Genomic DNA, 26,433 nt, shown 5'->3' with positions numbered 1-26,433 from the left:
AGCAGAAGGAATGCAATGTTGTAGAAGTCAGGATCAGTAGGTTCCAACTTGCTTGTGAAATTGGACTACTATTTTTAAGAGTACAAGTTGTGCCAAGAAGAGAATCTGTAATGAGGCAATTTTGTTGGAGAAATTGTACCATAGCTGACATTACTCTCCAGTTTTCAGGGATCTTATCCCTGGTGACTTTTCTTTTCTTTTTTTTTTTTTTTTTTTTTTTTTTTTTTTTTTTTTTTGTGAAACACCAGCTCGTGGAGCTGTCTGTCTCTTGCAGTTTAAAATAATGGAAAAGAAATGAGGAACTCAAACACATTTTGTTGGCTAATCTTCAAGTGGAGCTGGAACTTCATCTAGCACATGTTTTTATTGACTACTTATGCTATATTTTGAAATTTTAAGGAATGGGCCAAGTCTTCTGTTTTCAGTAGTTGAGATTCCCTTGCAGGTACAGTTTCCAGAATATTCATAATCACCCACATTTTGACTAGAGGTTGACCAGGTGATAATGGGGTTATGAGGCCTGGTCCATGGGATGAAAATAGATTTGAGATGTCATAACATTTTACTTGTAAGTTAAAGAACCAGACTGACCCATCATGGAATAAAGTCAGAATGCAAAGGAATTCTAGAGATCACTCAGGAGAGGTATCTAGCTTCTGCTTGAATGTATCTTAATATCAGGCAGCTAAATAATAATAGTAACATTATATATATATGATATACTATGAAATACTATATAATAAGCATTATTGTTATTTTAATGTCAATAGTAATTAGCTGCAGTAGCAGCTGTAATGTTTTTGAGTAGCTTTGTGCCATTTCATGTACCACATATACTGTTTTATGTAATCCTCTAGTAACTGTATGATAGAGCAACTGTGTAGCATTTGAAGGCACAGATTCTGGAGTAAGACCATCTGAATGAATCTGAGCTCCATATTTGTTTGCCATGTGACCTTGGGAAGTTACTTAATCTCTGTGCCTCAATTTCCTCATTGGTAAAATGAGGACTGTAGTATCTATTTTTTAGGGTAGTTTTGAGGATTGAATGAATTTCTTTGTGTAAGAGCTTGGAAGAATGCCTGACCCAGAACTGTTGTGGGAAGTGTTTATATTTTAGAAATGAAGAAACTGATAGTATGTTATTTGATGTGTGACCTTAGACTTGAAGAGGCTGGGCCTCAAAGCCAAGTCACCAACCCGTGAAGCCCCTACCTTTTCTTCACCTTTAAATACTGCTCCTCCTGGGTTATGGCAGCCCGTTTCATTTATGTGCAGTTCTTGTGGATTGAATTCTGGTTGCTTTTAACTCTGTGCTTGTGATCTCAGGTCTATCAAAATATAGTACCCTGTCCTAAAAGATGAGGAAAAGACAAAGTGCAAGCTTGCTGTTGTCCTGCCCCTCATTACTGTTAGCTAATGGGCTTAATGTTTGATAGGTACTGTTTGGACGAAAGTAGGAACACCTGGTTTGGAAGTTTCTCCTATGAGTCCAAAGGAACCAGAACTGGCTCTCTTGTTTAATTCTTTGCCTGATAAAGGTCAAGTCCAGGAGGATGCTTGCCAAGGTTAAGAGCATGCTGAGAAATACATGGAATGGGAGTGGTTGTAGTGGAAGCAAAGTGCTAGCTCTAGTTTTAAGGAGGACGTTTAGGCCTTTAATACCTCTTGCTTTGGCTACTGGGGCAAAAACAGTCTTACTCTCCATGGAAAGGAAGAGACACAGGTGTCTTTTTGTTGCTGCTAAAGATCTTGCAGTATTTTCCATTGGAACTGGGATTAATTTAGTATTAATAAACATATTAATAAACTACAGAGATTGTATGAGCATGAGAGATCTTCTTGATTATCTGTTGGAAGAAAACCTTTAAAGTTTGGGGGGGGGAATGTTCTTTCTGCTTCTTATTTGACATGTGTATATGAAATAGTGTTGCCATTAATTCCTTTAAACTAAATTAAAAAAAAATTAAGATGTGTGTCCTTTTTTTTTAAAAAAAAGGATTTATTTATTTATTTTAGAGAGAGAGAGAGAGAGAGAGCAAGCATGGGGAGGGGCAGAGGGAGAGAGAAAATCCTGAAGCAAACTCCCTACTGAGTGCGGAGCCCAACATGGGGCTTGATCTTAGGGCCCCGAGATCATGACCTGAGCCAAAATCAAGAGTCGGCCACCTAACCAGCTGAACCATGCAGGCGTCCCAAGATGCATGTTCTGGATGCATTGAAGTGGCATGTCACTGTAGGACAGCAATACTGGAGAGATTATAATTATGAATACTTCTTCAGTGGATGCTTTTTTGTGCTATTAAAATACGTAAACATTTTAAAGGACATTAAAGGATGCATTGTAATTTAGTCATTGTTCATTTATTCTCAACTGGAAATCTAGTCATGGGTCCAAATCTGAATATTTGGCTTTATTTTCCCATCTCTGTGCTGTGGGGCAGAGCTGCCTGTACTGCATGATCTGATCGTCTCATGTTTGTTTGCTTAGACCTGTTGGACAATGTAGTCCTGGAGGATGGGGAGTACTGCATTTGGTTCCCCTTCTTAATAATACCACAGGTTCAGGGTTTCATGAAATTGTGGTTGGATTCATTATGTAGTAAGATCATCATTAAAACCCTTCCTCTAAGAATGTAAAAACAGTTTTGTCTGTATATGAGAACTGATTGTTGTGCTCTTTGGGATTTCGGATCATTTCCTAGTGAATGCCTAAATGACTTGCTCCATACTCTGTGGGGAAACTCTATGTATGTATTTGTCTCTTTCTCTTCCTGCCGCTTGCTGTCCCCCTCCCCCCAAATCCTTTCCTGTCCTTTGGTGGCTAGCATGTCCCAGAGCCCAAATCTGGGTACCCATGGTAGATGTTCTGTATTTGTTAACTGATCAAAGAATAATTTTATGTACATCATAAATATGGGAAAATGTTTTGGCGTTGGTTGGTATTCACTAGAATGCTGGCTTTGGTAGCATTTTTTCAAATAGTTTTAGTGACCATACATCTTAAATTACAGAGGCTTGGAGACACTATGCCAAGTAGAGGAAAATATGCTGGGACGTAGGGAGATTTCTTTTCAAAGGGATATTGTCTTAAAATTTTAAAATAAGAAATAGGCATTAATGTACAGCTTCAGTTACATTCTGTGGATGTATTTTGGAAAGTCTTTCAAAACCATTCCCTGGTGCTACATGAGTACAATTCGTTTATGTTTATGGAAAGCAAAATATTTTCTATTTCCTATAGATGTTTTCTATTTCCATTTTCTACTGATTACTAAATTAGGTTTGACAGAATTGGTTCAAGCTCAACTCTTCAGGGAAATAAATTTGATCTGATAGACAAAACTCAGGAATAACAAAGCTATACAGTCATAACATTGGAAAGCAGCTGAGGAGATCTAGAGAGTTTTCAAAGCTGGGATCTACAGACCAGCCTAGATGCTCATACTCCCTGATAGCGTGGTCATTCATAAGCTAAATGTTCTAATATAACAGTCAATGTGGGGCAGAAGGGAAACAAACCCTTATTTATTCCCCATTGATTTGGTTCAAAATTGGGGCATATTTTTTCTCTTTTTTATCAGAGAGAGATAACGCCTCCTCCGTAGGCCTGATAGATTTATCACAAGGATCCCACGAGATAAAAAGAGTCCAATCAATAGTGGCTTTGAAAAACTGACAAGCGCCAGGTGCAGGAGGAGGAGGAGGAGGTGGGAGAGGTAGAGGTGATGATGATAGTAACAGAGCTTTGAAGGAGAGTTTCATTTTTTTTTTTTTTTAAAGATTTTATTTATTTATTTGACAGAGAGAGATCACAAGCAGGCAGAGAGGCAGGCAGAGAGAGAGGAGGAAGCAGGCTCCCTGCTGAGCAGAGAGCCCGATGCGGGCCTCGATCCCAGGACCCTGAGATCATGACCTGAGTTTCAGCAAATTACTAATGGGACTTCTTGGGCGCATTTGAACAGAGGCACTGTCAGATGACATTTCTTGGGTTCTCACTAAGTCAGAGGTGAAAGATGGGGTGTTGTCATGTTAAGCTAATAAATGACATTAGTAAGGCCAGAAGTTGAAAAGAATTCGGCCTGCAGCTTGGGAGCTCCCCCACGGAAGGTTTCCAAGGTCCACGAGCCAAGACATCACTCATCTCTGACAGGAACAATGGAAAGATCTAAATTAAAAATGGAATAGCCTTCAGAAACCTTCAGGCCCTAAGGGGCTTCACTGAGCATAATTTTCTTTGAATGGAAATAGTTTATAATTTCTTAGAAGCAGTTTTTCAAAGGTAAAAAAAAACAAAAGCTAGGCATATAGAGATTGTTCCTCCCTTTCCAGCTCCGTCAGCAAAAGTCAATTTTGGTAAGTATGTTATCTCTAAGGTTTCTGTGCTGAACGGTGATTGATTTGAGAACACAGTTGGAGAATTTATTGCGAGAATGGTTTGTGTGTGTGTGTGTGTGTGTGTGTGTGTGTGTGTGCGTGACTTCCTAATTTGGAGTCTTGTTGACAAATTGGAAATTTTGTAGCAATGTGTTCTGACATAGCTACATAGCCACAAACCGGGGGTGAGGCACAGTTGGCGGGGGACACTAGTTTGCCTGTAATAGCTTGACAAAGCCAGTGGAGACCCAGGCCCTTTCTGTCTTTCTGCTCTGCCATTGTCAGTGTTTGCTTTTATCTTTAAACTATCACCTCTTAATCCCATTATGGTGGCCACTGCTCCAAAAACTAAGCCTTTCACAACAAGCAAGGAAGAGGAAAAAAGAGGCTGAATGGACAAATAAACTTTTATCAGGGAGGAAACTTTCTCAGTCCCTTCCACACCCCCAGTAGCTGCCAGGGAAACAGAAAGCAGATAGTTGGAAATAATATGGTTTTTATGATCGTCTGAGATCAGTCAGAATTCCTGGGTAGTCTTCCCAAATAAAAGAGGTGTTTTGTTTGCAAGGAAGGAGGGGTGGTTTGTTGGTGGGGGTCCAACATTGTATACTTTATGGCATGTGCCAGGCTTTCAGAGAAGGGAACAAGTGAGTCAGGGTCTTCAATGATCTCACTACCTGATTGGGAGGGCAGGGACACTAAATGACCAAATGGGCATTCCAAATGAACTGTGGAATATGAACAGGCAAATGCAAATGCAATACTGTTGCAAGAAGGTTTGGAGGGGGATGGAGAGGTTCAAGAAAATCTTGGGAAAAGATAACCTTGGAGATGGGCACTGAAGTTTTCAACAGGTGTAGATGGGCAGCCGGGGTCTTCAGACCTGCAAAAATAAAAAACCTAGGGTTTGTGTAGCAGGTGTATGAGGAGAGTAACCAGTAGTAACAGTGGAAAGCCCAAACATGCCATGGTGGTGGCTGTATTCCCATTAGACAGTAGTAGACAAATGAAAGTGGCGTCATGTGTTCTGGATGCCTGCCTGGTAAATGCCAGGTGCTGTGATGGGTGTTTCTCCATATAGACTATCTTCTTGGGTGGATGTGCTCATGTTTCTCTCCTTTGTGTTCTGGTCATCCAAGGGCCACTCCCAACAGCATTTAAAATCGAACTTTGGGGTCGCCTGGGTGGCTCAGTTGGCTAAGCGTCTGACTCTTGGTTTTGGTTCAGGTCATGATCTCATGGGTCCTGAGCTGGAGCTTCACTTCGGGATCCGTGCTCAGTGGGGAGTCTGCTTGAAGATTCTTGCTCTCTGCCCCTACCCCCACTTGTGCTCATGTGCACGTATGTGCTCTCCTTCTCGCTCAAATAAATAAATCTTTAAAAAATAAAATTAACTTTAAATTCATGTGTGTTTTTGAGATCTGTTGTTTGGCATCTGTAGGTGCAGGTAGTATTTTTTTAAGTTAAAGGAAGTCCCAGAGGACCTCAAATCACAGATCCAGCTTTTTTAATGGGATGTGATAATATCCTGCAGCTTAATGAGCTGTGGTAGGCTTATAATGCTGGTGTTTTACATCAGCTTTGTTTTGAATGATGTTTAATAAACCATACCAAGTTATTTTTGGTACAGTTAGAGCAATCATCGAGTTAATTTTTCCGTATGGAAAGAAACTAATGAAAAGCAGTGGGGATTGTGAAACTGATGGAGCAAAGTCTCAGTCTTCCCAGCAGTGTCCATCCATGTTGCCCAGTGCTGCCACATACTGCGGCCAAACAGGCAGGACTGGAGACTGAGGTGGAGAAAGAACAGAGAGGCCCAACTGACCGCTCAAAGAACGGTATTTGCAGAAGGAAAAAAAACCCCTGTGTAATAAAAAGATAAAAAAACAGTGTTACTGCTACAGTACTCAGGGGATTGGATTGACCATAAGCCCAGTGAGTGAAGGGGCCTCCAAAAACTCGATGTTAATAATGGCTTCTGGTTGTTGACATTTGGTACTAGAATGAGAAAGCTGATACTTTTATTTTTCTCTGAGTTACTATGAGACTCTTTGGATGTATACTGTAGGTATATAAACACAATCTTTCATGCATTTCCCTGTAAAAGATTTATTTTAACATAGTTACAATGCCATTATCACATCAGACAGAATTAATTGTAACATGTTTTTGTACACTATTAGCAAGATACTTTACCATATAATTTACATGTATATTATATACATAAACTCTGTCTACATCCCTGTCTGTGTAGACATTTACCTGTAGAAAAGAAGATTCAAGAACCTGACATGATTTGAATGTTGGAGGATTGTCACGTGGCAGAGAGTGTGAGATTTGTTGTGTTTATCCATCTTGGTTGGGAAGGCCCAGCTGATAGAGTTATGGAGGGGGAATACCTGGGCTCACTTCCAAGGAATAATTTTCTGAGAGCATTGCCCATGGGCGAAATGGGCTGCTTTAGGTGCAGGAGAATTCCTTCCTTCTTTAAGACTGGTCTGTTCAAGTCTAAGCTAATGCAGTGAGTGGTTCTCAGGCTGCATCATGCCACAGACTTACCTGGAGGGCCTGTTAAAACCCAGATTGCTAGTCTCCATCCTCACAGCTGAAGATTTGGTAGGGCTGGGGTGTGGCCCCATGATTTACATTCTTAATGATCTCTCTGATGCTGCTAGTCTGGGGACCACAGTCTGAGAAGCACTGGGCTAAAACATGCTGTTCGAACTAGGAATCATTTGTGCATAGGAATCATTTGGGGATTTTGTTAAAGTAGAAAATCTGATTCAGTCGGTCTGGGGTTGGGCCTGGGGTTCTGCATTTTTAACTTTCCCCGGGCAACACCAGTGACTAGTGCATGGTGCTTGAGTAACAGGACTAAAGATTTGGCTCATCAGGAATGACGATGCCTGAGGAAATGTCAACATCCAGAGAGCAGTTAGACCAGAGAATATCATTCTGAGCTCCCCTGAAGTAATTTTATTTTGTAAATCCCCAAAGGAAACAATGAGAAAGTTGACTTTTGCTTAAAAGTGTTTTTTTTTTTCCCATGGTAAAACACCCTTTTATTACAATTGTCATACCATATTTACTAACATTTTATGACCCTTCTTTGCAGGTCTTTAAGTAAGAACTCATTTAACTCACTCTATAAGCTTTGCCCCTCGGAAAATACCTCATTGATTGAATCTATTCCTGAGCTTTAAATGGAAATGACCTTCATGTTCTTTTATTTAATTGAGCTCTGATATTTACTTGCAGATTTGGTTATTTCTCATAAATGCTCCCACCGAAGAATTTTGAGGGTTTAATACCATTAATCTCACTTACTGGGCTTTCTCATGATGCCACCGGGTTGTGGTCATAGAAGGCTCATAGTACATCAAGAGAGTGCTAACCTTTAAAAAAAAAAAAACAAAGATCTGTACCCATCGCTTGCATAATACAAGGTTGCATTAAGAAACTGGAAAGGTCTTTCATGGGGAAATGCTTGTTTCTTCCTCAAATGCTGAGTGCATTTTTCTTCTGTTTTCTCCTGTTTACTCCGTGTGAGTAAGCTGTGTTTTGCCTTTGCTGCCTTCAGAGTAGTCTCTGCACCCCTTATCTGAGCTTTGTTTCTCATCTTGTGAGCTTCTGTTTCTTTTTAGGTTCAGGTTTTCTGGCAGTAAGGGGATATTCTCACAGAATCATGTGCAGATCTTAGACCAACTGAAATGGCACGATGAAGACCTCAAAAAAGGAAAGCAGATGAGTAATAGCTCTTTAACCTTTTGATGTGTGTTCTTCTCACACAAAGGGAATGAAACCAGCATTTGCCCACCTGTGTGCCAAGCACTTTACACTAACATTTTATTTAATTCCTATACAAGTCGTGTACAAGTCTGGTCCAGGTGGTCTAATTTCATCACAGGAAAATCGACTCAGGGTGCTGAAATAATTCTCTTCCTAGCTCCCAGCTAGTAAGTGGTCCAATCAGGATAGCCTGTCTCCAGAGTTGCTCAGAAAGCCGCTTCTTTCTATATGATGAGGCTTCTTAAAATAAACAGCCAATTCTTTGGAATGCAGATGTTTCCACATCATGTACCAGTGGGGTGACAGCAGAGGGTTTTGAGTAGGAGAGCAAGGAAAAAAAACTCTCCTGGCCAGTCAGTGCCTCTTTAGTTTCTTACCCAGCAGCCACCAACAGACCTTGTATCAGCTGTGCTAAGAAATCCAATGACCATGACGTCCAGTTGGCAGGAGCATCCTCAGATGGAAGATTTTGAACATGTGAAGAACACTCTGTGCTGATAATGGAGCTATCATCTCTCAGCTACAAACCCACCCTTCTCATTTTATTTATGGTGTTGGGACTGAGGCTCTAAAAACCGCATTTCTCTTTTGCCAGCTTTCTCCCTGTAATTTGTGCCAATACCCTGGAGGGAGGTGGCATGGCTGGAGGAGGGAAACCAGACATGCTTATCCTGTTTACCTCCTTTCCTGAAAGTGTCACCTCAGCAGCAGTACCCCCCTGCCCCCCAGTAGAGATGGTTTGTTTTCAGAAATTGATTGTGGCTTCTGACTTTGCTGGGCATTCCCAGAGGTAGCTACGTTGTGCCCCCTCCAGGACATCAGTCCCAGGGGGAACTGCCGCTTCCTCGGGGATCTGGGTCACCTCCCCCAACCTGTACTCTCTATTCCCATACCCCTGGCGCTGCTGACTGTTGTTGCTTCCTCTGTGACATCTCAGGGTTGTCTTTGTGTCTTCTAGTACTCCTATACCAATATAACTAGTTCCTTGGAGTGAACTTTCTCTAATAAAATAGCTTGTGGTTTCTGTCTTTCTGACTCGAGCCTCACAGATACACACCTTCTTAGGGAGAACGTCTGAGCTCTGGCGAGTGTGGCACGAACACACACTGCCTGAGACACACACTGTCCGTCACTGACCTAAGGCAGGTGGGCGGAACTCATGGAGGGACTTGAGGGATTTGCAAACAGATTTGGTAGGTTCACATTTTCACGGCGCAATTCAGTCCTGGGATAGCATGGTAAGTATGAGAACAGCACATGAAATGGTGGCCACTGGAGAGGAGCTGTGTGTTGTAGCATCAGTTCTGACTCTAGGTTTGGGAACGGCACTCTCTGGGTCTCAGTTTTCTTACCTCTACAGTTCTTAGGTAATACTAATTACAAGGTCAAATGAAGTTAAGAGAATTAAGAGTAATTGTTTTAAAAAGAAATAGGCCTTGGGACGCCTGGGTGGCTCAGTTGGTTCAGCAGCTGCCTTCGGCTCGGGTCATGATCCCAGCGTCCTGGGATCGAGTCCCACATCGGGCTCCTTGCTCGGCGGGGAGCCTGCTTCTCCCTCTGCCTCTGCCTGCCATTCTGTCTGCCTGTGCTCGCTCTCTCCCCTTCTCTCTCTCTGATAAAAAATAAATAAATAAATAAAATCTTAAAAAAAAAAATAAATAAAAAGAAATAGGCCTTGAATTAAACTGCTAGGATGATCCAATATTGTAATGCTGTCATTAGACTTGGTCTTTGGGTGCTGAGACTGTAGGACTCTGTAAGTGACAATGGGCAGGGGCTCTGGGAGATGATGGAGACCAGTCACTGAGTACCTGTTCTGTCCTGCACTGTGCTCAGTGTGTTACACATGTGGCCATTCAGCTTTTGCCATTTTATAGTAGACTGATTTTGCTGAGGTCGGGAGTCATCCATCTTTCTTTCTTTCCCTCCTGCCTTCCTTCCCTCCCTCCCCCTCTTCCTTCTTCCTTCCCTTCCTTCCCTTCCTCCCTTCCAAAATTTCTTTATTTGAGAGAGTGAGAGGAAGAGTGCACACACACACAGGGGAAGGGGCAGAGGGACAGAGTCTCAAGCAGACTCCGTGCTGAACTCGGAACCTGGTGCACAGATTGATCTCACAAGGATGAGATCACAACCCAAGCCAAAACCAAGAGTTGGACACTTAACCCGACATAGGTACTCCAAGAGTCTGTTTTCTTAATCATTCCTTATTACTGTCAGTATGTGAATGATGCTACCCTTCATTCTGTCTCATGTGTGAAACAGACACATGATATGTAAGTGGTATTAAAATTTGTGTTAAGCTTCAAATTCATCTGGTGGAAGTGTAGCATTGTGGTTGATCACGAGCTTAAATGAAAACTTTATGATACTCTCCTTCGTGAATTGCTGGCCCTGTTTTCAAATTCTGTAAAGCCATCGTGCTATTAGCGATCCACAATCAAACTAAAGGATGCTATCCTAGTTTGCCTGCACACGTTCCCAGAAATCTTCAGTGGTAGATCAGAAGTAAAACCAGGCATCATCTGGTGGTGATCGATGACCAGATTTTGTGGGTTTGAGGCACCAGTGGCCAATCCTGCGGCATTGATATCGAGGCCAAACGATCCATGAAGTGTGTGTAACCAGCTGCAACCAGTCAGAGATGTTGGGTGGGAAGAAGAGAGGTGTGTGCTGGCCTGCACATCTAACCCCTTAGTGTACAATTCAAGTTATGGAAACACTGGAGTCGTCGTCTTCTGTAAAACAGTGGCAAAAGCAGTTTGCTTCTCCCTTAGAGACATTTGGGATGGTGACTGAGATGAAGGTTGAAAGCCCATGGTGCACTGTGAGGCACCTGGCACACGGAGTAGAATGGAAGGATTAATGCATAGAGGAAGGCTTGGAACTCTTCCGAATCTCCCATTTGGCTTAGAGCCAGTCTTGAGACAGATCTACCAGTGACAAGGTCCCGTAAGACCTTGAAGGCTGGCTGCTTGCAGTTCTATTTGCTCAACAAGTATTCTAAGGAAGATGAGTGATCAGGGGTACTTAGATCCCCATCACAGAGAGGACAGTGACAAGGAAGGTATCCGTTAGAGTGCTGGGGGGTATAGTTGCAGGGAATTACGAGGCTCTCTGGCCGAGCTCTTGATTGGTGAGATGTGTCAAAAGCTGACAGACTGTGCTGAAAGCAGCAGTTAGAGATGGAATTGCTGAAATTGCAGTCAATGAGGTAAAGAGACAGAGCTGATGGAGTGACAGATTCTGTGAGGGGGCAGTTGTATCCCTCCATGGGAGGTCCACAGAGTATCATTCTTAATGTACGAAGAAGTGCAGGTGAAAAATAACACCTTACTCATATGTGGGCAATATTCTCAAAAGAGGGATTGACAGTTACGGTAATTTTATCAGTATCAGAATGAAAATATCAGCTTAGTGGTACCATATTAAGGACTTTCCTGACTGCAAGGGTATTTTCATATATAACTATACACTATACAATTTTCCTTACAGATATCTCTAATGCCTTTTATTATTTTTTGCAAAATACAGGGGCATATTTTTAATTAAGACAGGACTTTTTACGAACTTTATCTTTAAAGGTTTGATACTGTGCTTCTTGAATAGTTGCAGTGAGCTCATAATGAAATAAATGTCTGACATCCAGAGTTTTTGTTTTCAGAATTCTGGAAATACACACCAAGGAGAGGCAGTTTTGACATTTCTCAGGTCAGCTTGGGCTTTCCAAGGATCTCAGTTTGCAGCCAATGGCACCTGCTGGCCTTCCAGTTTCTGATCTGCACCTCTGCCGAGGTTGGTGTGGACTAGATGGGCAGATCCCTTTACCACAGCTATTTATGATTTAGCTGTAACTTTTAGAATGGTTCTTGTGATTTTTTAAATACCAACGAAGTCTCTGTCAATGATTATTTATGAATAAAAGCAGCTATTGTCTGAGAGTCTCTTTCTTTCTTTCTTTTTTTTTTTTTTAAAGATTTTATTTATTTATTTGACAGACAGAGATCACAAGTAGGCAGAGAGGCAGGCAGAGAGAGAGAGGAGGAAGCAGGCTCCCCACTGAGCAGAGAGCCCGATGTGGGACTCGATCCCAGGACCCTGAGATCATGACCCGAGCCGAAGGCAGCGGCTTAACCCATTGAGCCACCCAGGCGCCCCTGAGAGTCTCTTTATTTCTGTAAAGAATAGGAAAAGTTAGATTCAGAAAAGAATCCTTAAAGGTCTAGGAAAACAAAAATTCAAAGTTAGAAAAAGATGGATAAGGAAAGATTTATGGGATCCAGCCTGTTTATTCTTGAAGAGAGAAGAATGCAGAATGGCTTAATCAGTATTTTGGGGGATTTGAGGAGGTTTTGACCCATCTCTCCAGAGGGCTGAGAAAAGAGGAAATGGGTTTACATTTCAGCAAGAAAAAATTATGCAGGAAGAATATTTTGAGTCAAACATGATGAAAAACTAAAATAGGATACCAAAGGAAGATTTTTCTTTTTTTTCTCCCTTTTTATTTTGAAATAATTATAGAGTCACAGGAAATTGCGAAGAAATGTACAGGAGGGTTTCATACCCGAAGGAAGTTTCTGAATGATGTCTTTAGAGAAGAAATCTGGCTTGGAGAAAGAAGGCTAAGCCAAGGGACATAAGAAGCTCTTTAGTTTAGCGGCTCTTTTATGAATTTTTTGCCATTTCCCATTGCAGGTTGCCAGTCAGCACTGACTAGAGATCCTCCTAATGTGTAAAATGTATGCTTCTTACAATGAAAATTTCAGACTAGCCAGTTGAACCCTGTGATATGAGGTTTGTAATCATTCTTTCAATGTTCACACAAAATTTGCCAAGTCGATTTTACGGTTTCCATTTTATAAATGCCCTTACCAAGGTTCAGAAATACTAAGCAGCTTTCCAAGATTTCATGTTCAGAGCAAATTCACTAGAGATATGGGTTGGATATTGGTTTGTTCTAAAGGAATTTTCCTTTCTACTGTGTGATGTTAGAAAATTGTCTTCTGCATGCATACCCTGTGTGCCATCTTCTCCTATCTCTATTCCTTCCCAGTTGGTCTCAAGATGTCAGTGACTTTGGGGCACCTGGGGGGCTCAGTGGGTTAAAGCCTCTGCCTTCGATTCAGGTCATGATCCTGGCTTCCTGGGATTGAGCCCCGCATCAGGATTTCTGCTCAGTGAGGATCCTGCTTCTCCCCTCTCTCTCTGCCTACTTGTTATCTCTGTCTGTCAAATAAATAAATAAAATCTTTAAAAACAAAAAATATGTCAATGACTTAGATATATTTTCCAGCATGAGAAGGAGTCTAATTATGGCTTTCATTATATAGATGAGGAAATAGAGAAATTCTGTAGTGTCTCCTTTCCAGTTGGTCTCTAGATGTCAATGACTTAGATATGGGCAGGAGTCTAATTATGGCTTTCATTATATAGATAAGGAAATAGAGAAATTCCGTAGTGTCTCCAGGCAGGGACAGAAGCAACTTTCTTCCTGTGGTATTTCGGAATTCTCAGTATACTTAGCCAGTATTGGTAACATTTTTCTTGAAGTAATTTCAAGCAGTTACATAGTTTTGTATCTTTTGGTGCCCCCATTGACTTGAGTTTCATCCTTTGTCTACTTGACAAGGTACTGAAATGGCATTTTATTTTTATTCCACCTACTGTTCTCTTCCTTGTCTCAGTCACAATGGAGTCCTTTGCTTGAAGAACTCTATGGAATTAGCTGGTATGCAGCTGTCTTAGGGCTTTCACATTCAGTTTTTGTGTCATTAAGGTTTTGAGTTTTTCCTGGCATAGAAATTTTTCTGTTCATCTCTATTTTAAAAGAATTTTATTTTTTACGTTTGGTATTTGAAATCTCATTTTAAGATGTAGAAAAATATAGAAAAGCATAAAAAAGAGTGTTGAAGTAAGCCACAATCTTTTTACCTGGCAGTAGGCATGATTAACCTTTTAGTATATTTTCAATTTCTTTTATATGTCAGAAATTTATATGTATCAATAAATAGTCACCAGATAAACATTGCTTTACCTTCTGCCTCTGAGCATTTTTTATGTTATTAAATATTGATTGAAGACATTTAAAGTAAATATAAAGCAAACATACATAAAAATTTAAACAATACAGAGAAGTATAAAATGCAAACCAATCTTATTAACCCAAAAAGATTATCACCATTAATAACTTTTCACTATTCTCCCTAGTAAAAGTGTTTTTTAAGTAAACAAATATGATAATACTTGTTTTGTATCTTGCATTTTACATTTAACTATTAGGTCTTGAAGCTCCACAAATCTACCTCGTTTTAACCACCTTATAGAATTCCGTTGTATGGATGTGCTATATTTCATGTGTATCCTTTGGGTAAATATTTGTTTCCTGCCTTTCTTTTTATTTCAAGCAATACTTCAATAAAATTTATTTGTAAAAGTGCCAGTATATCTGTAGGGTAAATTTCTAGCAGGATGTGTAACTAGTAATGCCCACAAGGGGTTAGGCATTTTAATAATTTGTTAAGTACTGGTAAATTCAATTTCTAAGATAGTACCAGTTTGGATACCTGTCAGCAGTTTATGAGAGTTTATGAGAGTTTTTCTTTACTCTTACTAGCTTTGAAATTTAATTGAATTTTAAAAATTTGCAGATATTATAGGTGAAAATGACATGGTATCTTTGATATCAGTTTCTGAAACTGAGTGCGGAGGATCATCTTTTTGTGTTTATTGGTCATTGTTACAAATTTCTTTATTTAATCACCATGAGCAATTTATTGGCATTCTTGCTTCTCCAAATCCTCAGCGATATTTTACCTTATCAGACCCAGCCTGAAAGTTGTAAAATGGTATTGTTGCAGTTTTCTGGTGGTGCTGAATATCTCTTTATGTGTTTATTGATATTTCTGTTTTCTGTGATTGCCTATTTTGCATCTTTTGCCCATTTTTTTCTACTGACCATCAAAAATCTTAAAAAATACAAAAATTCAGGATATAGAAGAGTCTAGAGATTTTCCTATTCAAAACTTTATGACTGATTTATTTGAAGCTTTGGAAATATTACCAAGGGTGATCCACAATTCAAGTGGTAAAGATCAAGAACATGGAACAATGGATAATTATCCCATCGTGACATGAAGAATTTAATCATTCAGATTCATCTTTGCTTGAATCTGTATTGTGGTAATTGGACTTTGGCCAGAGTTTTGTGCTGTCAGAAAGGGTCTAATGGCTATTTCCTTAGAGAGTCTTCACAACAACAAAAAGTAGGAACACTTAGATCTCTGTTACCACTGAATACCATGTTATACAAGGATATGTAATTTCTTAGGAGACATTCAGAAAAGGAAAATAAAGAAGATTACTAAATATATACAGTGTGATCTAATTTTTCATAAAAATACAGTAAAGAAGGTATAAAAATACATAAAGTGTATGGGGGAGAGGTAGCAAAAGAATGCTCAAATACCAATAAATATTCATCTTTGGGTGATAGCATTTCTGGTGATTTTTAATATTATTAGGTGTTTTTTGTTACTTTTATGCTTTCTGTACTGTACACCACTTTTAAGTCCACAAAAGTTACAGAAATGAAGGCCCAGTAGAATTTTGGTGCTTAATAAGCATTTCTTGAGCTCTAGAAGAGCATGACTTTTATACATGGTAATTGTCTTGGCCCTGTCCATAATTCTCTTTTACCCCTAAGTTCATTGTATTTTTATGAACTATACCACCTTTGTCCACCTGAGTTTTGTTGCCCAACAAAGGAAACAACAAAAGAAGTATGGTGCTAAATTATTCTGCTAAAACATAGTGATTTTTTATTTTTCAGATTTTAATCCATTATGTGTTTTATTTTATAGCTGTCATTCCAGTGTATACATAGCTTGAATTGTTTCCTGTATAAAATGTGCCATTTTTGTCTGGCGACTTTCAATGTTTTCTCTTTATATTTGGTTTTCATCAGATTGGCTATGATTTGTCTAGGTTTTCTTTGTTTCAAACTTATCTTTTGGGGTTCTTGAGCTTCTTGAAACTGTGTATCTTTTATCACATTTGGGAAGTTGCAAACTATATTTTTTTCTAATATTTTCTTTTTCTTACCCACTCTGTCTCGCTTTTTCCCTAAAACTCATATTACCCATATATTAGCCTTTCAAAATTGTTCCACAGTCCTCAAAGTCTGTTTGTTTTTCCACTGTTTTTTACCCCCTCTTTTCAGATTGCATGGTTTCTATTGATCTACCTTCAAGTTCACTGAATGTCTTTCTATGTGTTTTCCTCAAAGTGTGGGTCATATTTACTTTGCTTTTCATCAACATATTAGATGGTATCCTGGAGTTTGAAGGTTAAATTGTGGAGATTCTAGATTTTTTTAAAATATTGCCCTGAAAAGTGTTGATGTTTTTTGTTTACAGGTGATTTACTTAGTTGGATTCAAATTGTAGTCTGTCATGCCTTCAGTGGACAGTGGCTTTGGCCTCCGTTCAGTTCTTTAAATCTTCGCTCCTGACTGCTTTCAGTTTACCTTGTATGTACATAGTTCAGAGGTCAGCCAGAATCATGCTTGGTTATACACAGAATCAGGGATTGGTTTCTCTGGCTTTTCCCCTTTCATGGTTCCCTCGTCAGTCTCTGATTTTCCCAGGCTCCTTCCTCTGGTTCCTACAGTTAGAAAGAGAGTGTGTTTTGCTATCAGTGTCTCATCTGGTGCTATGACTGTGTCTGTTCTCAGGGGAGAGCTGCAAAATAAACATAAATAAATAGACAGGGAACTTACTCTCTGCTGGTTGCTTGCTCCTACCCTGGCTTATTTTCAAAGTCTACTTGCTCTTATTCATTCTCCTAAGTCCCTAGGTAGTTTAGTTAAGGGGGGGAGCGTTTTGATTTGTATGTTGTACAGAGTTTTTAAAGATGAAAAATCAGTGTATTAGAACCTCATTCTGTCACATCAAAAACAATTTCTTTTAGTCTTAATTGTGGATTTATTATAGCAAGTCAAAGATACATAAAGGTATAGACAGATCCCACAATGAGGCACTAAAGCTAAAGAAAGAAATTCTGCTCTGGGTGCCTGGGTGACCAGTCAGTTAAGCAACTGTCTTCGGCTCAGGTCATGATCCCAGAGCCCTTGGATTGAGTTGCACATTAGATTCCCTGCTGATGTCTGCTTCTCCCTCTCCCTCTACCTGTTCCCCCTGCTCGTGTTCTCTCTCTCAAATAAATAAATAAAATATTTAAAAAAATAAATTCTGCTTATCACCTTTTTATTTTATTTATTTATTTTTTTAAAGTTTTTTTTTTTTTTTTTTTTTTAATTTGACAGAGAGGGAGATCACAAGTATGCAGAGAGGCAGGCAGAGAGAGAAGGGGAAGCAGGCTCCCTGCTGAGCAGAGAGCCCGATGTGGGGCTTGATCCCAGGACCCTGAGATCATGACCTGAGCTGAAGGCAGAGGATTAACCCACTTACCCCCACTCAGGTGCCCCACTTATCACCTTTTTAAAGTTGTCTTTTCAGGGCAACCCTCCTATGCTATTGGTGGGAATGCAAGCTAGTGCAGCCACTCTGGAAAACAGTATGGAGGTTCCTTAAAAAGTTGAAAGTAGAGCTACCCTATGACCCAGTAATTGCACTATGAGGTATTTACCCCAAAGATACAAATGTAGTGATCCGAAGGGGCACCTGCACCCCAATGATTCTAGCAGTAATGTCCACAATAGCCCAACTATGGAAAGAGCCAAGATGTCCATCAGCAGATGAATGGATAAAGAAGATGTGTGTGTACACACACACACACACACACACAGGAGTATTACACAGCCATCAAAAATGAAATCTTGCCATTTGCAATGACATGAATGAAACTAGAGGGTATTATGCTAAGTGAGATAAGTGAATCAGAGAAAAAAAATATCATATGATCTCACTGATATGTGGAATTTAAGAAACAAAACAGGGAATCATAGGGGAAGAGAGGAAAAAAATAAAACAAGACAAAACCAGAGATGGAGATAAACCATACTTTCAAGCATAGAAAATAAACAGGGCCGCTGGGGTGGGGGTAGAGTAACTGGGTGATGGACATTAAGGAGGGCATGTGATGTAATGAGCCCTGGATATTATATAAGACTGATGAATCACTGACCTCTGCCTTTGAAACCAATAATACATTACATGTTATTTAATTGACTTTAAACTAAACAATTAGAAAAAACCACTGCTATAGGGAAAAAATTGTCTTTTTAGCAGTAGAGATAATTAATCTACAGTTTCACATTTTTTCTATGCTCTATCTCTTTTTCTTTTTTTTAAGTTTTTATTTAAATTCCAGTTAGTTAATCTACAGTATTATATTAGTTTCAGGTGTACAGTATAGTGATACAGTACTTCTATACATCACAGGTGCTCATCATAGCAAATGAATGCCTTAATCCCCAGGACCTGTTAGACCCATCCCCCCACCCACCTCCCCTCTGGCAACCATCAGTTCTCTATAGTTAAGAGTCGGTTTTCTTGGTTTGCCTCTCTTTTTCCTTTGCTCATTTATTTTGTTTCTTGAATTCCACATATGAGTGAAATCATATGGTATTGTTTTCTCTGATTGAGTTATTTCAGTTAGAATTATGCTATCTCTAGCTCCATCCATGTTGCCGCAAATGGCGAGATTTCAGTCCTCTTTATGGCTGATTATACTTCATTGTGTAAATATACATCTTCTTTACCCATTCATCAGTTGTCTTGGGCTGTTTCCGTAATTTGGCTATTGTAGATAATGCTCCTAAAAGCATTGGGGTGCATGTATCCCTTTGAATTACTATTTTTGTATTCTTTAGGTAAATACCTTGTAGAGTAATTACTGGGTTGTAGGATAGTTCTGTTTTTAACTTTTTGAGGAGCTACATACTATAAAAAGAGAATTTTTCTAATTATTTTTTAACTGAAATCTTTATTGAGATAGTTATAAATTCACATGCAGTTTTAAGAAGTAATACACTGGGAGGTCATACACTCTTAATCCAGTTTCCCCCAATGGTAACATTTTACCAAACTATAGTATAATGTCACAACCAGAATAATGATAATGATATTTATAAAATCTGTTGAACTTCTTCTCCAGGTGTACTTATACTCATTTGTGCATGTGTGCGTATGTGTGTGTGTGATTTAATTCTATACATTTACATCATACTTAGGTTTACGTATCCTCCATTGCAGTCTTACAGCTGTTTTGGAAAGTGCAGGAAATGCTAGAGTCAGAAAGGACTGAAGTCTCTGGCTATGTTCCGCACTGAAGGTTACATACATGGTGTTAAGTGGTTAGAACTGATATTTGCCCTCTACACATTCATTTATTTTTTTAAAAATTAATTTCCTTTAACATACTGTAAACATTTTGAGTGCAATAATCACTTTGTATTTTGTTGTACCTTTAGCCATACCACAGCCCAGAGCTTACTTTGGTGCTCTGTGCAGAGATGTTCAATTCCTGTTTAAAATACAAATACGTGTGGTTAAATAGAATTAAAAAGTAGAAATATCTTAGGTATTTCCTCTGCTTTTAAACCAAGACTAGTTTTTTTTTTTTTTTTAAGCGCCTACCCTATTATGTTCCCTTGCACATATGTTCTACTACATGAAAGTACTTTATAGATGTTTGATCTTGAGAAAGCAGTGTTGCTACCTTTGATAAAGTAATTAGGTGAGCATTTCCTTATAAAGGTAATCATCAAAGTTTGAAAGAACATATTTCCTTTTAACTATTGTATTTGTAGGTATGCCTCCTACCCGCACTTCCATCTATCTCTCTGTCCCTACAAACCTGTGAAAGACCGCTTTTTTGAATTTATTTCTGTTAGAGGCAGCATTGGGGGAAAAAACCCTCAAAAAACAACAACAAAAAGCTTTTCTCTAATGAACCATGATGCTAGGTAACAAAATTATGGTAGCTGTGTCATGGGTTTTATTTGATGTCTCGTACTCTCTCTGAAGAAACAAAATGCCCAGCAGAGATTCACAAAGTCTTCGGGGAACAAATGCAAAATAAAATGTCTATATTTTCTTATTCTTATACTTAGGGATACTCAGGAAAATAAGCATTGCTATGGTATATTCAGAGGTGAAACAATCATCCTCTGCATTGCAACTCTAACTCTTTAGAAGATGGAAAAAAGACCAGGTACTGGGACAGAAGGTTGTTAAAAGGATGATGGCGTATTCAGAAAGGAAATTTGAACAGTATTTTAAAAGTTGTGGGACTGGAGAAGATGAGGGAAGGCAGGGGAGAAATCTGACGGGGAAGAGTAGAAAGCAAGTTGATGTTGGCCCTTGATGTTGAAGTGGGGGTAGGAGGCATACCACCAAATTAATCTTGCCATTTTATCTCTTTTCCCCACTCTTGCTGGTCCTTGTATTTTTTCACACTCCAATCATAAGGAGGAGGCAGAAAACTACAAAGCAGGAAACTTGGTCAAGAAAGCAAGTTCTGGATTCTCCTCTGTGGGCAATACCTATCAAACCTCATTTTTTTCCATAAGCTATCGCCAGAGTTCCATGATTATTGTTCATAGTGAAGACCTAGAATGAAAAAGATTACATGTTTCTTTAAGAATGTAGGGGCATGGGTAATATGTCTTAGAACATATTTAGAACTTAGAACAAAAAGAATTGAGAATGCATGTTTGGGGGAAACTCCCGATTCTAGAACACTTACATACTAAGAAAGGATATTTTTTCTAACTTGGTCCCAGAGAGCCCAGCAAAACAGATATTATATCACATTTTCTGTGTATATCTTTCCTGGGTTAGGTTTGCATGTACAGTCTTCCATTTTTCTGTTTGAATAAATGTCTTCTCTTTAACTTCAAATAGGACCCTGTGAGATATTAAGTGGTGTATGTATGTAAACTTCATTGGTCCCACCTAAAAAAAATTCCTTTGTCTGCTATTCTTTAATCTTGTCAACAGATATTAAAGAAACTTCATGATCTGTTTTGTACACTCATTAGTTATTGGATTTGGCCAACATTAATATGGGTAATACTTTTCATCTGGTATTATATTATTTTGTATTAGTAGAAAATGTTAAATGTTACTACTTGAAAGAACATTCACAAAACCTTATTTCTGGAACATTTAGGCTAAAACAACTCTTAAAGTTGTAAATGTGTAAAATAAAAAAAACCTTAGCAATGTCACCCTACCTTTGGGGGCCCATGCCCTTTCCTTCTCATTCGCATATCAGACACAACCAGAAATGAAGCTCTATCTTCCCATTCTTCTTAACATAGTCATTCATATCGGATAAAACAGTGCAGCAGATGGTCGTAATCATTTCAGACTTTTCAACTTGTCTGGGACATCATGCTGTCTGACATTGTTCATTACTCCATATGAGAGACAGAAATAACCACAAAGTATGAATTTTAAGAAGCCATAAGGAATTGGTGCTGAATATAGTGTGCTTTGATTATAGAAGCAAAACAGCCAATTTTATGATGTAGGGGTGATCAAAGGTACATTTCCCATGTGTCATGAGATGGTTAGTAAATACTTTCTCACAGCAAAAATGTATGAACAATGACAATTGCTAGCCAGATGTTAGTAAGAAAAACATAAATTATATCATTTAAAAATGATGGTTTGTTTTGCTTCTCTATTTTACTTATGTACTTGTCTTCGTCATTTGATGGTCTTTCTACCTGTTCAGTCTCAGAACTTAAGGATCAGGAGATTTACATGTTTTTTTACTGTTACAGCTAGAAGACTAAAGGAGAGAAAAAAGTTAAATTGGTTTTGTAGTGACCAACATATGTGTGGCAGTAGTGTCCACCCAGCCCTTTATGGGGACAGCTGAGTATTATGTAATGAATTGGTGACGTTAAGAACAGTTATAAAAAAAGTAACTACTTCTGTTTTTTTTTTTTTTTTTTTTTTTTTTTTTTAAGATTTGTAGCCAAACCATGTGCCATAGCCCTCAACATACAGGCCAATGGACCACAAATCGCCCAGCCAAATGCCATTCTGGAAAAGGTCTTCACTGCAATTACAAAGGTATGATTGTCCTTTTGTACAGTGTGAATTATCGTGACCACCATTCTCAATTTGAAATTATTTAATCCCTTCTCTCCTCCTGGGTTTGAGAACGAATGGCCCAGACTTGTGCTGGAAATTAAGCTGGGAAGAAGCTGAAGAAAAGCAGACGTGTTTCAGACCTGTTTGTTTCCTCTCCCGTTGATTTTAGAAGCTTGTCTGTAAAGAACAGTCTAGATTGGACAGTGATCAGTCTAATTTTGTGCCTCTAATTCTGTGACACGAAGCAGGACGTATAACAGTTGGATGGGATTTTGTGGAGCTGGCTGGGCAGAGCTGAGGACTATAATGAATGTACAGGGATACATACCTTGGAGATATCGTGGGTCTGGTCAGAGACCCCTGCAAGAGTCAGATGGATATTTAGGTTTCCCAGTGCATATAAAAGTTATTTTCCACTGTATAGCAATCTGTTAAGTAAGCAAGAGTATCTTATCTAAAAAAAAAAATGTAGTTACCTAAATTAAGAAATACTTTATAGCTAAAAATACCAGCCATCATCTGAGCTTTCAGCAAGTTGTGACCTGTTTTCTGGGTGGAAGTTCTTGTCTCCATGTTGATGGGTGCTGACTGATCAGGGTGGTGGTTGCTGAAGTTTGGGGTGATTGTGGCAACTTTTTAAAATAAGACAGTAATGAAGTTTGCTGCATTGATTGATTCTTCCTTTCACGAGCCATGTGTCTGTAGCATGAGTGGCCCGTGTAGCAATGCCTTTCAATAGCATTTTACCCGCTGTTGAACTTCTTTCAAATTGGAGTCAGTCCTCTCAGCCTCCACCCACTGCTTTATAAACTCGATATATGTACTACTCTAAATCTTTTCTTGTCATTTCAACAATCTTCCCAGAGTCTTCACCAGGAAGCGATCCCATCTCAAGAAATCACTTTCTTGGTTCATTCATAAGAAGCAATCTCTCATCCAGTAAGGATTTGTCAGGAGAGTGCAGCAATTCAAATAAAGTACTAACAAAAAGGTTTGCAATATTGCCAGAATGACCAAACCATGAAACAGAAACACAAAGTTAGCAAATGCTATTTAAAAAAAAAAAAAAAAAAAGTCCCCGATAGACTTGTTCGATGCAGGGTTGCCACAGACCTTCAATATGTGAAAAATGCAGTGATCTTTGTGTGTGAGAAAAAGAACCCATCTGCTTCTCACATTGTCCTCATGTTCCTGTAGTTTCGATACTTAGCAGATGTAAACATGAGGGAATAAATGGAGGACAGGAAAGTTGCAACATGAAAGAATAAAGGACGGGACTGGAGAGTTCTAAGCTATAGATTCCCTGTGGAGAAAGTAGGGGAAGAGGTCGTCACTGTGGTGAGTTAAAGTCCAAAGTAGGGGCAGGAGGAACAGAGCAAGGCAAGGGGAAGATTGGCGCCTTAAGAACAAAGAAGGGAGGAGAAAGACCAAGCCACAAACTGTCCAAGGCCATGAGGAAAGGAAGCACATCACAGCACCCAAGCATCTTCTTACTCATATCTCTCTCTTTATCTTAATCTGGTGGAGATGAGAAAGGTCAGGTGGGGTGTAACATTCTAGGAGAAGTGTCGTGTGTTTGTACAGTAAATGGTTCATTTTCACTTTTTCATTTTCCCGGGAAAATTACTCAGGCTTCTGAAATGTGGTTTGACAGCGTTAAGCAAGTTTTATTCCTATTTTGGTATTTGTATTGTTAACCATTGGTATTACTTGCCTCTTGTCTGAAAACTATTAATTCAGCTATTCAAACATTTTTGTTTATCTTATGGTCTTCTGCCAAGATTCACTAGGATTCTCTCCTCTGTTCTTTTAAAAATGGTATTTTTCCTGGAGAAGTAGAAGAAAGCACTAGGTGCTTTTCATATCTCTGCTGGGAAGAAGAGAAGAATGTATGAGATTTTTCGAAGAACTCTTCTTCTGGAGTTTTATGGGCTGATTTTAGATTGCCAAGTTCTAACCCTAAGGGGCACATATCTTACGGTACTTAAAGGAAGAAAATACTAAGAAAAAACTTGTGTTTTCATGTAACATATGAATTTACTGCAGGAGACACTTCTTTCCCTGTGAAAAAGCAGAGGTGTAGGAAGTTATCAGGTTTTTAAAATGAGATTATAATATACTTTGAATTATAAAGTGAATTATAATTCACTTTGTGAACTCCTCTAAGTGCATAATAAAATGAGTTTTCTACCCAAATGTGATGTATCCCTTTAGAAATTCTGCAGTGGACATTTTATTCCCTTGCCTTATGTTTATTATGGTTACTGGAGAAGTTTCCTCTATAAAGGTAATAAAAGGATTTTGCAGTCAGGTTGACTGCTCTAGAGAATATTTGCTTCTAGCTAATTTTGATCATACTCTCTTACTTTCCAAGGTGGTTCTGTTGGGCATTTTTATGTGATTAGAGCCGAAACCTCATGTTTTAAACATAAATGCAGCAAAATTTGGAACAGTTTTTCCCCTGAATTCTTTATAGTTGTCCAGTGTTATTTCTGATATGAGAAAGTAATGGGTCAGGTGACCAGAATAGAAGGAGTAGCACTCAGAGGGTCTCAGCAGTTTTCGTGTGTGTTTGAGTGATCATCCCAGCAACTGGCCTTGACCATGATTTCAGGTCACCTTTGGAGAAGGGCATGGTTACTGTCTTTCAAATGTGTAGGGATGCACTCTCAAAACTGTTAAAATAGAGGCGCCTGGGTGGCTCAGTGGGTTAAAGCCTCTGCCTTCCACTCAGGTCACGATCCCAGGGTCTTGGGATCGAGCTTCCCCATCTCTCTCTGCCTGCCTCTCAGCCTACTTGTGATCTCTGTCTGTCAAATAAATAAAATCCTTAAAAAAACCCCTCAAACCATTAAAATATACTCTGTATAGGACTGGCTACATAATTTTGGGGCCAATGCAGAATGAAAATGTGGGGTAGCCCGCATACCTACCCTTCTCTGGCCAGGGGTGGCGAATTTGAGACAGGCTTCTCCCCTTTTCATGAGCCTACTACCCCAATCCATGGTACAGGTAACTCCCAACTGTATTGCAGTAACTACACCAAGACACACTTGGTACCTGGAATGGGGTGAGGAGGAGACCTGTCCCTACTGATTCACCCACCAAATACACAGGGACGTGCCAGCCTAGGGTGCAGATGGCTCTCTCCGTGTCCCACACTGAGATACTGTGCAGTAGGCACACCCACCTCTTGCCCTTTCCATGCTTGCACCAAGGCAGCAGTAATCGCTAGGCAGAGTGGGGAGGGGGAGGAAGCTGGGGAGCTTGGGGAGCCAGGGAACAGAGAAACGAGTTCCCCAGAACTTGTCAATGGGAAGTGGTAGGACTGTGTATGAGCTAAGACTGAGCTCCTGACACATGTTCCTCTGTCCCACTGGACTTCATATACAAAATACCAGTCCTGTAACAAAATTATTAAGAATTTTGAGATAACAGCCATAGAACTTGAAACCCCAACTGTAGGTCTTTCTGAATATGCATCCCTTTGTGACCACACTGGTCACATGATGTGACTGTGTAGTTCTCATCTCTGTAATTATCTGATGAATTTGAACCCCTTTCTTTCTTTAAGAGTCTTTCCTTTTGAGGTGACATCTGTTTGTTTCTGTGTATATCTGGTATAAAAAATTTGTGTGTGTTTGTGTATTTGTTCATTTATATTTATTTATTACATTTTGGGGATTCTCGTGCCATATTATTGGCATATATCTATAATCCTAATAGCTTCACTTTTCCAATCAAATCAATTCTTGAGCCACTGCGGGAAAAAAATATATATATGTCAGCTGTGAAACCAGGTTTTATGATCCAGAGAAATCACATCATCGTCCACTTTTGTTATGTTAACCGGTATTTAAAAAATTGTAGGCATATGCTTCTCCCTCTCCCTCTGCTGATCCCTCTGCTTGTGCTCTCTCTCTGTCAGATAGATAAATTAAATCTTTAAAAAACAAAAGGAAATTAAATGAAACAAAAAAGAGCTAAAAATAATCAGAAATGTAGCTCAAGCAGATCCAGCATCTGAAAAAGCAAAGGAGAATAACTATTGAAAGATATAATTCAAGAAAAATTTTTTAAAGATTTTATTTATTTATTTGACAGAGAGAGACACAGCGAGAGAAGGAACACAAGCAGAGGGAATGGGTGAGGGAGAAGCAGGCTCCCCGCCAAGCAGGGAGCGTGACATGGGGCTTGATCC

The 26,433-nt window shown here is 39.3% G+C and overlaps 1 protein-coding gene across 2 annotated transcripts in view; it reads left to right on the top strand.

Moving 5' to 3' along the window:
* The window catches only part of CERS6 (ceramide synthase 6), a 314,028-nt gene that overhangs the window by 64,615 nt on the left and 222,980 nt on the right, over positions 1–26,433 (top strand). For both annotated transcript variants that reach the window (XM_082689256.1, XM_082689255.1), the window contains exon 2: positions 22,106–22,211. In XM_082689256.1, the coding sequence (XP_082545382.1) occupies positions 22,106–22,211 (106 nt within the window). The remainder of the gene's footprint in view (positions 1–22,105; positions 22,212–26,433) is intronic.

This window comes from Mustela nivalis (genome assembly GCF_964662115.1).
Source record: "Mustela nivalis genome assembly, chromosome: 11".
NCBI lineage: Eukaryota > Metazoa > Chordata > Mammalia > Carnivora > Mustelidae > Mustela > Mustela nivalis.
This window is presented reverse-complemented; position numbering and strand designations above follow the sequence as displayed.